Source organism: Daucus carota, chromosome 5 (assembly GCF_001625215.2).
Source record: "Daucus carota subsp. sativus chromosome 5, DH1 v3.0, whole genome shotgun sequence".
Taxonomy (NCBI): Eukaryota; Viridiplantae; Streptophyta; class Magnoliopsida; order Apiales; family Apiaceae; genus Daucus; species Daucus carota.
Genome location: NC_030385.2, coordinates 11,864,801 through 11,880,951, shown reverse-complemented (window position 1 = coordinate 11,880,951; position 16,151 = coordinate 11,864,801). Strand labels below are relative to the sequence as shown.

General features: G+C 32.1%; 1 protein-coding gene across 1 annotated transcript; it reads right to left on the bottom strand.

Moving 5' to 3' along the window:
* Window positions 1–1,312: 1,312 nt before the first annotated feature.
* Window positions 1,313–15,731, bottom strand: LOC108224102 (plant intracellular Ras-group-related LRR protein 6). The gene is made up of 21 exons (XM_017398656.2): window positions 15,444–15,731; window positions 15,301–15,364; window positions 15,072–15,208; window positions 14,884–14,970; window positions 14,633–14,708; window positions 13,382–13,456; window positions 13,173–13,242; window positions 12,968–13,045; window positions 12,796–12,856; window positions 12,615–12,693; window positions 12,351–12,441; window positions 11,314–11,374; window positions 11,167–11,231; window positions 10,916–10,986; window positions 10,459–10,596; window positions 9,988–10,092; window positions 8,765–8,889; window positions 8,579–8,675; window positions 4,380–4,454; window positions 3,862–3,917; window positions 1,313–1,598 (listed from the first exon to the last, which is right to left on the bottom strand). Exons 1-21 carry the CDS (start codon window positions 15,506–15,508, stop codon window positions 1,523–1,525), a joined length of 1,752 nt encoding a protein of 583 aa, XP_017254145.1. The 5' UTR covers window positions 15,509–15,731; the 3' UTR covers window positions 1,313–1,522.
* Between the last annotated feature and the right edge of the window lie 420 nt (window positions 15,732–16,151).

Below are 16,151 nucleotides of genomic sequence, written 5' to 3'. Positions count from 1 at the left end.
AATATTTTTATCAAGTTGATAAACAGTTATAAGTGTAGAAGTATAAGACGAGGCAAGTAAATAAAAAACCATCGATGTTATCCTGGTTCGTTATGGCGCAATCTAGCTATAATAGATTCACTCACACCTAGTCCAGTCCTCAAGTTCTTCTCCGAACTCGAGATTTTTCACTATAAGAATAATGTGCTCTTTATAGCTGGTGGAGAAGTCTTTACAATTTAATATTACAAGTATTCATTTTTGTCCGTAACTACCCGTTAGTACCTCGCAATAAATAAAACCTCTACGTGAATTATCTTATAACGTAATTTTCCGTTACTTTATCAACGTTACTTCTTCAAATCGGTGTAAACATTGGTGTAGTCTTTATACTGCTATACTTTTGTTGGCCTCGGATCTTAAGTACTAGATCTTGGGACTTTTCTTTTCTTTATGGTGAAAATACGACCAACTCGTTATCTCGTCTAGGTTTCGGGTCTTAGAATAAGAATTATCTTACTTCATCTTACTACAAAAGTTAGAACATAATATCTACAAAAGACAAATAGTTGCAGAGAATATGATTTTGAATTACTACTACGTTATAGTACTAGCCCAGAAATGAAAGTACTATTCAAGTTAGAAATATCAAGGTCAAGTAATGTATACTTTCTTTGGATCTAACCTTTTGATCAAGTATACTTTTAATTACTCCAAGAATGTCTTTGGATATAATTTGTGAACTCAAAGATTGTAAACTAACCCTTCTTTTAACTTCTTACACAAATTTTGTATGTCCACTAAAATTAAACTAAAGACAATAGTATATGATTGCCCAACCTCTTTTAGTTGTGCTTTTGGAAGTTTAGAATATAAAAAAGTTTCCACAAACAATGTTCGGAATATTTGATATCTTCTTAAAGATAATAAAGTTAAGTTAGTTTGGGACTAAAGTAAAGCCTAGAAACCAAGTTAAAAAATTAATCTTAAATCATAGATTAACAGTTTTTAATATATTAGGGTTCATATTTGGATTTTAGAATGATTTGTTTATACTTGAAAAATTAAATTGATTTTTAAAAAATTATATATTTTTAAAATAAACAATATAAACAATATTCAAAACGTAACTTCAAGTTGCGTTTTGTCTGTAAAACACAAATTAAAGTCGCATTAATTTTATTTGAAAAAAATTAAAAACGACAATCGAAGTTGCACTTTGTACAAGACGCAAGCCGAAGTTACGTTTTGAAGTGTCAGTCAGAACCATTTTGAACGATCGTTACATTGAGGGCATTTTCCCTCCCAAATGTGACACTCATTACCAACACCCTTTAAAAAGACATAATCTCCTTCCCGGAGCAGGAAAAAAAAATGTTATACTTGTAATGTACATGTTGCTATCAAAGAAAAAGGTGTCCAGAAAACAACATGAAGAAGTGAATCTCAAACATATGCTTTTGTACTAATAACACTGAACACTTATAAGGATATGCTGTGTACAACAAGCTCATCAACAAAACAATCTAATGTACAACAGGAACTAGATGTCTACAATTTTGTCCTTCAAGTATTGCAGAATAGCCTTCGTTCCTCGATCCAGTATCGCCCTACGGATGCTACAAAAGAAAAGAATGTACATATTACTTAAGAACACATTTATTCATATATTAAAGAGAAGTATATAAATGATAATTGTAGTCTGAACTCTGAATGCAGCAATTTGCTGAGTATTTGAGTCAGATTTTGACCATTTTTTGAGGGTCATATCACAAACCCACTCATAAATTAGATATAGATAATGTAGGAAGTATGTTTAAAAGTGTCCACAATAGCACATAGAAATTGCAATATTTATGCCATTCAGATAGAATGTGACACATAGATCCACATATTTACAGAGATTAGATAAAATAAAACAGAAAAGAATTAAAAGTCGTTTTAGATTAGTTCATTAATTTTAGCATGCACCCTATAGGACCACATGCTACATCAATATACCACATTGGGCAAGTCGTTATCATGTTAGTTAAACAACTCTACCAAGGCATTAATAGAAGCCACCAGATATATCCTATAATTCTAAGACTCTTCATCAGTTGCATGAGCTAACTAACATAACAAGCCCACTAATAGGCATAATTCCAATCACACCAAGGAGCAAAAATCAAAGTTGTCTGAAATTTAAAAGTATTAGGGATAGATTGGTTCACACTTGAGACATCTCATAGAGCTTATAATTTCGATAACATTTATCAAGGTCGTGAAAAACAGACTCAGTTTTGTTCCAGAAAAATGAGTACTCGAAAATCAGAAAGTACTCGCAATGAGTACTCAGAGAACTACTTAGATCAAGTCCAACAGTGCCTTGAATTGATGTCTTAAATCAAAATATATGGCATTTGAAGCAAATGAGTGCTCCAACAATGTCCTAGTGGTGCCTTAAAAGACTAGAACATCCACCAAATGTCTTTTTTTTAGGCACCGCTATGCATGTCCTAAACCATTTCTATCAATAAAAAATTATCTTCCTTTCATTTCAACACATCTCTCTCCTCTCTCCTAATATTTTTTTTCCAATAATAATTCAAATATATTACTATTTTAATGATAAGGGCATAAGGCACAATAATTAGGCATGTTGTTGGAGTTACAATATTAAAATGGGTCCTCAATCACCAGGAAACTATTTTTTATTATATTTGTAAGGCACTTAATAGGACATCATTGGACTTGCTCTTAGATATTATTTTTTCCCCCTCATATTTTATCAATCAACTTTTTGTGAACAAGTGTTTAAACAAGAACTTAACAATAACATTTTTCTGTTAAATAATATATAGGTTAATGGTATACATAGATAATAATTATCAAATAACGTTAATAATTAATAATTTATAAATAAATAAATAATATTATTGATAGCACATTAGCAATAATTGAGTTCAAGCATACATTACCTCCTTGATAATTTTGAAAATATAATAAAAAACAAGTTTTAACAATTATCTACATATAATTTCTAACTATATATAATTTCTCAAACAATTACCCATACTTTACGGAAAAAGTCAAGCTCAAATCGAGTTTTGACTGATTCTTTATAAAATCATTTTTGGATCCGATTACTCAGAACTTGGATCGGGCGAGGGGTCAAAAAGAGTACCCGGCCGAGTTAACTGATTTTTAGAACATTGCCATTTATAAAAAAATGGATGCTCAAAGTTTGTTATGAAATTTTTATAGTAGCTACTAATATGACCTCCAATTTTAGGGAAGGGTTTGCACATTTAAAATTTAAGTTAAGGACTACAATCCTTTAAATCGATATGTATCTGCTCGATAAGGAGGATAAGTGAAAACTAGAAATAAATATTAATTAAAGTTGATCAAGGATAAGAATAGAAATAAGTGAAAATCTTAGTGCCTGTTTGACAAATTTTACTTCTTAAATTTAAGGGTTTATCTTTTTTTATAAAAAATGTAATATTTTTAGATATAAATTTTAAACAGGTGTTTCATATTCGTTATTTGACGAAAAAAGGGCTTATTTCATAAAAAGTAGAGTTTTATGCACTTTTCTCCGGAACTAAGCCCTTATTTCTGAAAAATAAGCTTAGCCAAACAGTTTGACAAATAATCCAATGACTTTGCAAAAATTGAAAGAGATTTTAAAAAATGCACTTCTTGACCTTGTTTGATGCTCTTTAAGAACTGATCATTTCATACATCTCGTTAGGAATTTCATTGATCTCGTTTAATGCTCTTCAGAGTTGATCATTTCAACGACCTTAATTTGAGCATTTCTTGCAAAGATGTTCGCATTTTCACAAGCTAGTAATTTAGCTCCCTAACAATTTACTGATACATAATATAGAGTACCTTCTCAATGGGTTTCCATCAAGTCTCAGCGCCTGTAGACTGGGTTCAAGAATGCCCTGCAAAACCAATTTTTTTAATTATTAAGACAGCAGCAATCAAGTACTGACGCATATACTTTTCTAGCAGGAGCATATGAAACAATGTCACTATGCCAGAAGGCCCAGAACTCTTGCATAGAGTTCAAGTTCAGTTGGCCCTGCAATGTGGAAAGGATAAGAAACCATAAAACACAATTCAGTCAGAATTGAAGGAAATGTTCTAGATAAATTTAGAGGCCTGAAATCATTGTTCTACTTGCAGCCCACTTGCAGAAAGGAGCTACTAAAGTACGAACCAGCATTAAATTGCACAAAAACACCAAAGTTTTTAGCCAATGGTTTTAGAATCACGTCTCTTTTTAATTCACATGATGTAACAAATCAAGTATAAAGATTGACTTTGTAAAAAAAATATCCCATGATAATTTCATCAGAAACCATGATAAATACTTGTACATAGCAAGTCCAATGCATTCTAACCAGTTGCGGTGAAAGTGAACTAATATTGTTGTCAGTAAGATCAAGCTCCAAAAGAGAAGTAAGATGTTTGAAACCCTGCATTGCAATCATAATATTTTGTTAACAGTTGGAAAGTTTTGGCAGCTAACCAGAATAAATAAGTGGTACTATATTCGTGTGTAAGTTATTTTTCATATCTTTAGTGTACTTCAAGGTAATAGAAAGTGATAAATGGCCAGTAAAAGTAGCATTATTTTCTACCCTTGTTAAAATGTTATGAGTTCAGAATGACTGGGATATTATTTAATAATATTGGCATTCAAGATCCATATATATATATGATACATTAGTGTGATATTCATGACATTTTATATATTACTTGTCATTTCTAAGCCTTTCATGAGCATCAGAAAGTTTTCTACCAACAAGTGTGGAATTTGTTTAGAGATGTAGGAGACATCGCGTTACTTAATTAAGGCTTCTAGACATAACATTCATGCAATTACTTGATAACAGTAGAGTGGATTATGCTTAAGGTCGACAATTAGGAGCCAAGGGGTGAATGTAATCAGCTTTGGATGTGGATGCATACTCTGAGAAAAGACTATACTTTTATGACAGTTGCTCAATCAGCATACCAAGATTATCTTCACTAGGAACAAATTTGATAATGATTCATGCAAACTCAAAATTTTCATATTCTATGATTTTTTAAACTATTTCATCTTGTTACAGGCTAGTAAAATCAATCAGTAGATGACATTGGACTTCTATCTTACAAACCTAATAAAGAGTTCCACGTATAAACAGGCGCCATAATATCCCCATGCCCGCATTGGACTTCCATCTTAAACAGCTAGTAAAGTGTAAACTGATCCACGTACAAACAGGCACTATAATATCCCATGGCCGCATTACCTCCCATTTTAAAGGACATGAGATGCTTCTTGCTTGATGTGGAAAATGAAATCAAGGATTCAATTGTTAATTGATTTATATTTATTTGTAAAGATGAATTTTTTGTAGTTAATTATAAAGGGGTGGCAGAGTAATACCATCTGACCAGATTATACAGAACCCATAATTTTGGTTTTGGATTTATAATTATTTTCTATACAGGAAGAGTTTGCATTTGAATTTTAGGTGTTCCAAACCGCGGAACGGGTACAAGATCCAACCACCAAAAAAGGCCCGATAATATACAGAACACTGTAAAATCTGACATAAATATTTAGAATTTAATTTTAACAATGACTAGGCTTGTTTTGTGCAAAAAAAAACAAAAAACAAACAGAATCTAATATGCAATCAACAAAAAATTAGCATTAAACATACATGATGTAATTAAATGTAAATTTGTACAAAATTGTAAATAAGATTTCAAAAAATTCACAAAGAACACATTTGTTTTATAGTAAGTGACACCAATGTTTAACGCCGCAAAGTAATAAATAGAATATATACGAGTCACTGATAAAGTACACATTCAAGATTGACATTGGTTCTAAATCAGAACAAAGTACTAATTTCAAATTTACCATCATATGACTATATATAATTTATACAAAAAAAAAAAACTGATTTTTCGGGTTCCTGATTTTTCCTCTTTTTATTCAGGTTTTGTATAAACCCCAATCTGGTCCAAAATCCTATGAATTAGGTGCAGCTCTAGTTTCTAGGTTCATTTTTCGGTTTGAATTTGGTTAAAAATTTTGGGTTTGGATCTGAATTTCATCAAAACCCGACATAAACCAAATGAATTGCCATCGCTAGTTAGTAACTTTAAGTTAGATTTGATAAAAAGTTCCACTATGAGCTTTAGGTACTGAGATAAGTATTTAGTTATTAGTACCAATTATGATAAGTATCCTATTATTTGGGATCTAACTTATTTCCCAAGATACTAAGATATCTACATATACAATTGAGTTGAATGACATGAATTATAAGTATTTTATTATAAGTCTGCGAACTTGTTATTTGTTCAAATTCTCTGCAGATATGTATTTACCCCTCATCCCCACCCCTTGTCCCCCATCAAGAGGCCCTTGTTCCTGTCCAAGTAGTATCAAGAGCCAAAGTTCCATGTACTTTCCTATTAACCTAGTTCAATTTACCCAATTTTTTAATTGTCACTGATTCAACCAAGACTAAAGCACAGTCTACAGTAGCAATCGTCTTGCATAGCCTCAAAAAAAAAAAAAATCTCGCCAAGTTGGACTACTTAATAATCTCAAAGGTATGCTTCAACAATATTACCCACATGATTCCGATCATCGGGCTGCAGTTTGAACTGTAAACAGAATGCGAACAATTAAATGATGATACCCTAAATAGTTATTATACAAGTTTATATTCTTAGGAGTTAAGTATACAAGTTCGATGAAGCCGTGTATAGTAACGAAATCAAGCATGACAGCCTAAATAGTTATTATTAGTGAGTACACTTTTGGGGACAATTTGGATGTACAAGTTGATGACAGAGCTTATCAACCATCAAATTGATGTTCAGTTTCTTCAGACACTTAACAGGGTACAAAAAGATGCCAGTGATTCGGAGTCGCTCCTTAAGAGAAACCTTTACACTATTATTCCTTGATGGTTTTATGTTTTCAAGCAGGGCCGGCTCTACCTTAAAACAAATTAAGCAGTTGCTTAGGGCCCCCAAACAAAAAAAGGCCCCCAAAAATTTAAAACCCCTTTATATATATGCATACACAAATATTAATATTTGTTTTACTAAAAAATTTATTGGAAACAAAATTTTATCAAACAATTTTAATTTCTTTAATATATTTAATTAATAATAAAAAATGACTTATTATTTAAAAATTAGAATAATTAAAAAAAATTCATTTAATTGAAAGATTTTTGAAATATAAATTATTTTATTATGTTTCTATAAATAATTTTTATCATATTTATATAAATATTTTTTTTCAAAAGAAATTAAAATATATATCACGAATAATTGTGATGAAAATATTATTCCATTTATTAATATATTTCATGTACAAAATGTATGGAATCAAATATAAAAAATAATAGTAATAGACGTAAAAGAAGTCTAAAGACAAGTATGTGTGATAAATAATTTTGCTAGTTAAATGTAATATCAAGTTTATTAAAGTAAATGTTAATTATCAATATTAAAGTTACTAAGGTCTTTTTTTTTTCTTTTGTCTATATAAATGATAAAATATTAAGAACAAAAAGTTACTCTTTCAATTTGTCTTTTCAGTTTTTACTGTGTGCATCAATTCATAACTCTTCCTCAATGACTCTAATGTAAGATACTAAACTATTATAATCTTTTTTGATACTTTTCTCATCTTCATCATTCAACATCCAATATTGAGGTAAGGATTTTATAATAATAAATTTATATTACATCAAAAAAATTATAATAAATATGTATGGGCCTCATTTTTAAGTTTTGCTTAGGGCCCCAAATTTGATTGAGCCGGCACTGTTTTCAAGTATCAACATAATATATCGATTGACACAACAGCTTCCAAAGTTTATGTTTAACATGTGTAAAGTCATGTTCAAGAATTATGCTTTCTTTTACACCATAAAACCCGTGGTTAAGGTTCTTTTTGAGGATATGAGAATGATGCAACACAAGGAAGTAATAAAATTATCTGTGTACATTATACACTATTATTCAGGAACAAGATATTTATAATCAATTATAACTGATTAGGTATTTTGATTATATTAAATAAGTATATCATTAGGAACATTCCAGATTTTAGCAGTGGTATAGTAATAGAATATGTTATGTTAATATAGATAAGGACTAAGTTTTCTTTTCATTAGGGAATTACTTGGATTATAAACTCTTGTACTTTTTAATTATTAGAGAGAGATGAATATTATAAATTGATTTTATTTAGATATATTTGAGATTCTCTCCAGAGACAGTTTTTCACCCTCCTCAACCCTTTTTCTTAAACTGTCCAATGTCATACATCGCTTCTCCAACTGATAGCTAAAGGTACTAGTTTGATAAATCAAAGCAGATACCGTAGACTTTTATATTTACTTGGTTATGAATATTACAGGATAAAATCAAGTTATCTGCCCCCACTCCTTATAGTTGTGTTCTGCACCAACAAATCAAGTTTATATTCTTACCTTTGAATAATCATACAGTTAATCACCATGAGTTTCATTTCAAAGAGGTGGTTTAATTATTTAAAGAAAAAAAAGATTACCTCAGGGACTGATTGAATGGCATTTTGACTCAAATCAAGAATTCTTAACTGCTGCAGACTTGATAGATCTGAGGGAACTTCTGATATTGACATCCGTCTGTTTAGCGTAAAGAAGTTGGCTAATTAAAGTGATTATTATAGCAACGTACGAATAATAAAAAAGCATTTAGTTTCTCTTTGACAGACCTCAAGTAAAGCTCTTGCAACATTGGTAAGCTAGAAAATGTAGCTTGTTCCGGTAAAGCACCTGCATTAGCACTTAGGTCCAGAATTTGGAGCTTGGATATAGCCTGGAACCCATCTGCTGGAATCTATGACCAAAGAGAAGATTACGTGTAAACAATTAATTACTACAATATAGATAGAACCTTCTATCTACATGATTAATACTTATTGAGGATTATTTAGAGGAAACAATTTTCATATTTGAATGATTTCAGTTAATCAATATGCTGAGCTCAAGTTGGTTTAATCTATATAAAAGGTAAAAAACAGATAAAAGACTAAAGGAAACACATCAAACTAACCACTGATAGTCATACTAATTTTGGCTTCCTGTGATGACTTCATAGAAAATTTATCAAAAATTTGGGTTAATTTTTTGCTTACAAATTCTTAACTGCGGAGGCTAAAATCTGTTTGACAAAAAGATCAGAATTAGGAATTCTGGGCTAAATCTTGGTTGCTTCTACTGGTACGAAACCAAATCACCAAAAATGATATTAAATCCATTTAATATAATATCCATTGCGGTAAGCCTTCAAGAAAACTCAGTACTTAGCGAGAGAGAGAGAGAGAGAGAGAGAGAGAGAGAGAGGGGAGAGGGGGAGAGGGAGGGAGGGAGGGAGAGAGAGAGGGAGGGAGGGAGCGAGAGCGAGAGAGAGAGAGAGAGAGCGAGGGAGAGAGAGAGAGAGGGAGAGAGAGCGAGAGGGAGAGAGAGGGAGAGAGAGCGAGAGGGAGAGAGAGGGAGAGAGAGAGAGAGAGAGAGAGAGAGAGAGAGAGAGAGAGAGAGAGAGAGAGAGAGAGAGAGAGAATCTTTAAGCTATAAAAACTGGAAAATAGTTTTCAAAGTAAATTAAGACCTGATATGCAGAATTTCATAAAAGATAAAGGCAATGAACTTTCATGGAGATCAATATATGCGTAATCAGTATATTCATAAGATAATAGGGAACGACATTTATAACTAATACTACACATAATCTAGTCAATAAGATTTCTTCTCTTTTTATTTTTTAAGATTACAGTTCAGATTGACTAAAGCATCACAAACATACTTTTGGTATTAATGTTACACCCATGGGATCATACCCCCACCAAGAATACTGCCTCTTAAGATTACAGCTGCTTTTCTATATTCTAGATAAAGTTGCTCAATAGTCGAGCTATCACCTAAAGACATAATTCACCTGCCCAAGTTGATTATTATCCAGCTTCAAACATAAAAGATTGGAGAGTGACTTCAAAATTGCACTTGGCCAGGCTTTAATCTTGTTTCTTGATAGAATCAAAACCTGCAGAGTTTAAATCACAACGTCAAGTAGTACAATTTATTAACAGGAATTAAACACTTTCTTCAGAGCTTAGATTGAGCTACAAACTATCACTATCCAATGCTAATGATGTAGACAGCATCAGTAAAGCAAGATTAAAAAGAATGAAGTTATGAATTCAGCACAATAGATTTCAATTACTGCATACAAATAAAAAAGTCTAGAGCAATTTTGTTCTTTCCCATGAAAGGAATAGTTCGCAAAAAAAACTTCTTATTTACTGAAAAAATGGGTTCCAGAGATGGTAAATTAGTTCTATTTAAAATTATGAGCATTGCAGTTCAATCCTACTTACAATTAAAGAGAAAAAAGCAGATTGCACATTACCTCAAGGGACACACAAGAGGAAAGTTCAACTGGTAACTCTTCAATTAAGTTTCTTGATAAATCAACTTTCGTTATTCCATTTGACTCCCATATTTTTGCAGGGACAGTAGTCAAAGATAGCCCTCCTAAAGACAGTTCCTGGTTTATGTTTTATAAAATTGACATGATTAGAATTCAGATAACGATCAAAGTCTCAATCTAGTTCAAACAAACAGAAGAAATTGTGTAAATAACTTTTATCTGATTTAAGATTTTAATTGCACATCTCAAATAAACACAATAAAATTGTACATACTATGAGAGTGTAACATGGCATCTGTTTTTTACAATGAAAATGTCTTGATGTGAAATGGACTAAAAACCACCACAAAAGAGTCAAATGGACAACGGTAAAAAGAATACTAAAAGAACAAAAGAGTGGTTTTGATAGGCGACGAGATGAATGTTGCTTAAATACCTTTGAATTAATAGACAATCGTGCTGCCATATCCACAACATTTTCCTTTTTGGCAGAACTAGGTCCAGACTCTGCATAAAGTTGTGTTGGGTGTAAGAGAACCAAAAAAAAAAAGAAAAAAAAATATTTATATGTTTCCAATTCGAATAGCGAGTGCTATTTTTATATAATACAGATAATAGTTCATAAAGAGTCTTTGTGTTGCACATTTTATGAATAGACCATAAAAATTTAAAATAGTAACCACAGACCTTCAGTCGGAAGTCTACTTCGAAGATACTTCAACAAAGCCGGTGTAGGCCCAGATACCAGTGAACTGAGTGAAAATAAACATCAGTCAGAACACCCTGTCATATCAGCTCTTTACCATTTAACAAACTTCAGGTACTAATTAAAACCTTCGTAGGGTCCTCATTGGATTTCCAGATAGCAAAAGCTTTCGCAAAGTTGTCATTCTTCCTGCATGACAAATATTACTGCAAATGTTTAACAGGCCATCAATTATTGCATTAAATAACATCAGAGTACACCATAGACTATTTGTAAGTGTTTCCATTTATACCCTCCTCCTGGTCCAGGATAACCATCTACCTTTTGATTTTCTAAGATTGTAGTTTTCATATAACATTTAAATTTTTGCCAAATCTTTACCAATATACATCTACATTCAATGGATATGCTGACATTGTTTGTGCAAGTTTTTTGTAACATAGAAGAGAAATATAAACAACAAAGAATCAGAGCGGACCCGAGGCAAATAAAGACAAAATGGCACTAAGAAAAGTAAATAATCCTTTACAGAAAATGAATTTTATTTTTAATTAGTTTTAGTTCTATATATTTCTTATATATGAACTAGAATTTACATTCAGCTTGACGTTTTTGAAGTGTATTTTGTCTTTGATTAATCAAAACAAAAGTTATTAGTTCAGGAAAAGTACTGCGCTTTATTTTAAGTTTTCATTAACATAAGTAGGCAATTTCTAATAGGAAAATGCACATAAGATTTATAAATTTTGTGTGAGATTACAAATATAATTCCTGATTAAAAAATAGTTGTAGATAGTTTCGACCAAACAAACTGTTCAAATTCAGTATTTAGAAATGGAGTACAAACAGATTGCTGCCTGTGAGATTGAGCGAGGAATTGAGAAATAGGTTCAAATAGAGAACCAGAAAATCACACATTATGCACTCATGACGCAATTACGTATCATAGCTCATAGCCCTGACTTCTATACACATTTTCTCTGTCTTTGTGATCAAATGGTCAAACATGGCTGCCTTGGCTAGTTGAGTACTGACTACTGAGTTCGATGTGCTAAAGTATACACGTTCCCCTATACTAGTTGTAAGGAAATCAAATTAACAACTATAATTTCGGGAGAAAAATATAGAAGTAACTATAGTTTAGAACATAAGAAGATGCCCTTACCAATCTCACTAGGCAGGCCAGACAACGAATTATTTGATAAATCCAGAACTAAAAGATTCAACTTGCATGCTTCCACAGGGTACTCCTTTAACTGTGAGCAAAATGAAACACTGAAAACCAGATATGGGCTAATAAAATGCAAAATGTCAAGTTGAGAAGCACGCTTTACCACGTTTACATTGTACACTTGTAACTGAGAGAGTTCTGATTAGAAAGTATAAACATGCAAATGTTTTATCAAGATTAAAATATACATGGTCACACCTGATTTGAGTGAAGATCTAATGTCCCCAACTGAGAGAGTTCTCCTATCTCGGGCGGTAATGAAGACAAAGAGTTATTCCTGTATAAAGAAGAAAAAAATGCATGTGTTTACAATTTCAAGAATGCTAAGAACTGAGTAGCTAAAAAATTTCATCCAATGAAAACTGAAAATAGAAATGACCTCATATGAAGCTCAGTAAGGGAAGAGCAGCCCTTTATTGACGATGGGATTAATGAGATTTCTGCAAATATCAGCCATATAAAGTAATTAGCTGTGAATTCAATTTTTAATGGAGTCAACTTATGACTTGGAAAATATCATTTACGACAATCATATATATATATAAACGCACGGTTTTGGTGAAGATCAAGACGAATCAGACGTGTAAGGTTTCCAATACTTTCCGGCACTGTGCTCAAACAATTTTTCGCTGCAACAAGAGATATAACACTAATTCAAACAAATTTAAATATTCTCATGAATTTTCCAAGTAGTATATTGAAAGTTTAAGCTATAAAACATTATGATAAATCCTAGATGGCGGTAGAGATTTTTACCTGCATTGAGTTCACTTAGCTTTGTCCACGATGCGATCACATTCTCAGACAACATGCTAAGCTTGTTTCCCTGAAATAAGATTTATTACATACTTGAACTCCAAAACTTTTCATTTATTCCATAAAAAAGAAGTTTTAACATATTTAATTGCTTCCATGTGGCAGATATACAAGTATCAACTACTAATCAAAAATATGAATACTTCTACCTCTAAATCCAATTTCATCATCTTGGAACATTGGGAAAGATCTTCTGGCAACATGGTCAAACAGTTGTTTGATGCCTGGAAAAAAACAATCATGAACCACTTGTAGAAATTGCAGTCATCTTATAGAATAATGCCTTAGTGACACCAGATGCTACACTACCTTATATATTCTAAAATAGAAAGGTATGTAAAAAATGGAATAAAAAAATTAAAAGGAGAAAGTATCAGCAATTTTGAAATGACGAGCAGGAAAAAAAAGAAATATTTGGAATATATAATTAATTTGAATGGATTATATAAATCAGTTAAAGAGCCCTACCGTTTTTGCTTCTTGCAAAATAACTTTTTGATATCATCGCTCTTAGAGGTTCAAGGTATGTGTGATGACTTGAACATTAGATCTTTGTTCTATGCAAACATTAAAATGAAAAGAAAAAAAAAATGCAAAATAGGAGCAGCACCTGAATCTACTGCACATGGGTCAGAGTTCTTGTTGCGGGGAAATGTTAATCAAGAACTTAATTGGCACATAATCTGAGTAGTTAGAGTGACACCATATTTTTGCTCCGTGTAGGGAAAAAAATTGTTTATTCCTTCTAAAAATTCATTACATTCCATCCAATCTGAGGCATTAAAACCCATTTTTGTGAACTTAAAAACAGAGTTAATCTAGATGCAAATATCAATTCAAATATTGTGAAAAGTGCAATATAATGGGCACCAAATGGAAAATTATTTTGGAGATTAGATATTAATTAAATTTATATACTGATCTTCTTATTCTTTCTGCCGAGTGCATGCCTACTGACATCATAAATTGGTGTCTGATAAAGTATATATATTTGAAAAGAATTAACTGATAATTTTGTGATATATCAAGTTTCTTAGGTAATGAGCATTGTTGTTAAAGGCACAATTTAATGCGATCAATTGTGCTTAACGCTTAGGCACAAGGTCCGCAGGACAACAATGTGCAATTAGTGCATTTCCAGATTATAAAAACCGCGGACTCTCAAGTTCAAGAGCGTAAAAAGAAAGTGCCCATGGAATTGCAACCGACTCTATCAAAGTGACGAACATTATATAATCCACAATAAATGCTAGTTCGTTGCAGCTGGAAGTAAAATCTTCCAAAGAACATCTTGAGACTCTATCTGAACCCACATACTTTGGACAGAAAAGAATATATCGATCTTAAATGAATAATACAATAGCAACAATAAAGGTCCGTAAGTAGATTATAAGCAATACCTTTAGTTCTGATAAATTCAAGCAATTTCCAAGAGAGGTGGGAAGACTCGTCAATCGGTTGCTTGAGCAATCTAACCTGAAATACGACATACTTAGAGCCTTTCAACCATAACACCTCCGAATCATGTGTTTAACCAACACATAAAAAATCCACAATAACAATTACTCCGTATCATCACAATTACAAACTTGCAACAATACAACAAAATATGTCTAATATGCATGGTCAAGAAGCCATAAACGAAACCTACTTCACCAATGCGGCTGCCGACCCAATCTCTTGCGGCAAATCACTTATCAAATTAAACGATACGTCCAATAATTTCAACATAGTAAGCCTGCCATCCAAAAATCGAGAAATAATAACTTCATATATATAAAATATAAGTTAATAAACCAAAATAAAAGCACAAATTCAAAACCGATAAAAATCACATACTCTCCGATAGCAGATGGAAGATTAGAAAGCTTGTTATGGCTCACATTCAGCACCGTTAATTGAGGTAAATTTCTAAGGTCTTCTTTTAGAAACTCGATATCATTATGGGCCAATATTAGCTTTTGCAACTCAACTGCCTACAGATAAAAAAGATACAAGACAGAGCTAAACATAACTACAGAATTGACAGTGAGAAAAGATATAATTGGAATGAATGCAAGCAATGTACCTCCCACCAATTTTCACCCTCACCAACAGCATCCAAAGATTTATACACATCATCGGGCACTTCCCTGTAAAATGAAGCCGAAATGAAGAAAGACGTAGCAAAATAAGAGGGAGATAAAGTGAGAGAGAAGAGTAGTTAGTAACTTGAGAGATCTATTGGAGAGATTGAGAGAACCAGAAGCCCGGGCAGCTTTCAACACACGATCCATGTTAGGACAATTAAGATTTAAGATCACAGATTGCCCGAATCTCTCCTTTCAGTTGCAAAACATCCGAGGTGCCGGGATCTCGAGTTCAGAGGATATCGGACATTTGCCTTGTTTATTGCCAATCTGTTCTGTAAATTACTCCTTGTAATAAAATTTGAATTAAGAGGCCGGATGTCACAAAAATCGGATAATGTACAAAACAGGTTCCTTTTACGGATAGAACCATTAAAAAGAGAACATTAGAACAATTATCTTGGAGTTTTGCAGCAGAATTGTATAGGAAAAAATATTTTATTTATGTATTATATTTTAAAATTATTTTTGAATACACACCATGATGAAAAACAAAGAAAAGGCCCTGAGAGGCACAATTTCAATACATAATGCCCTCAAAGGTACTGTCTTGGGAAAAATACCCCACCGGCACTTCAAAACACAGGTTGAACTAACGTCTTATATATTTGAATAAGACGCCACACGCATTCAAGTTTTGGCAATTTCATTTACTAAATAAGCATCAACGTGACTTAGAGTCACGTTTACAAACCTTGAAACGTGATACAAAGTTACGTTTCACTGATTAATTTATAAAAAAAATTAAAATTAACGGTTGTTAACATTTTAGGGTTCACCTTTAAGTTTT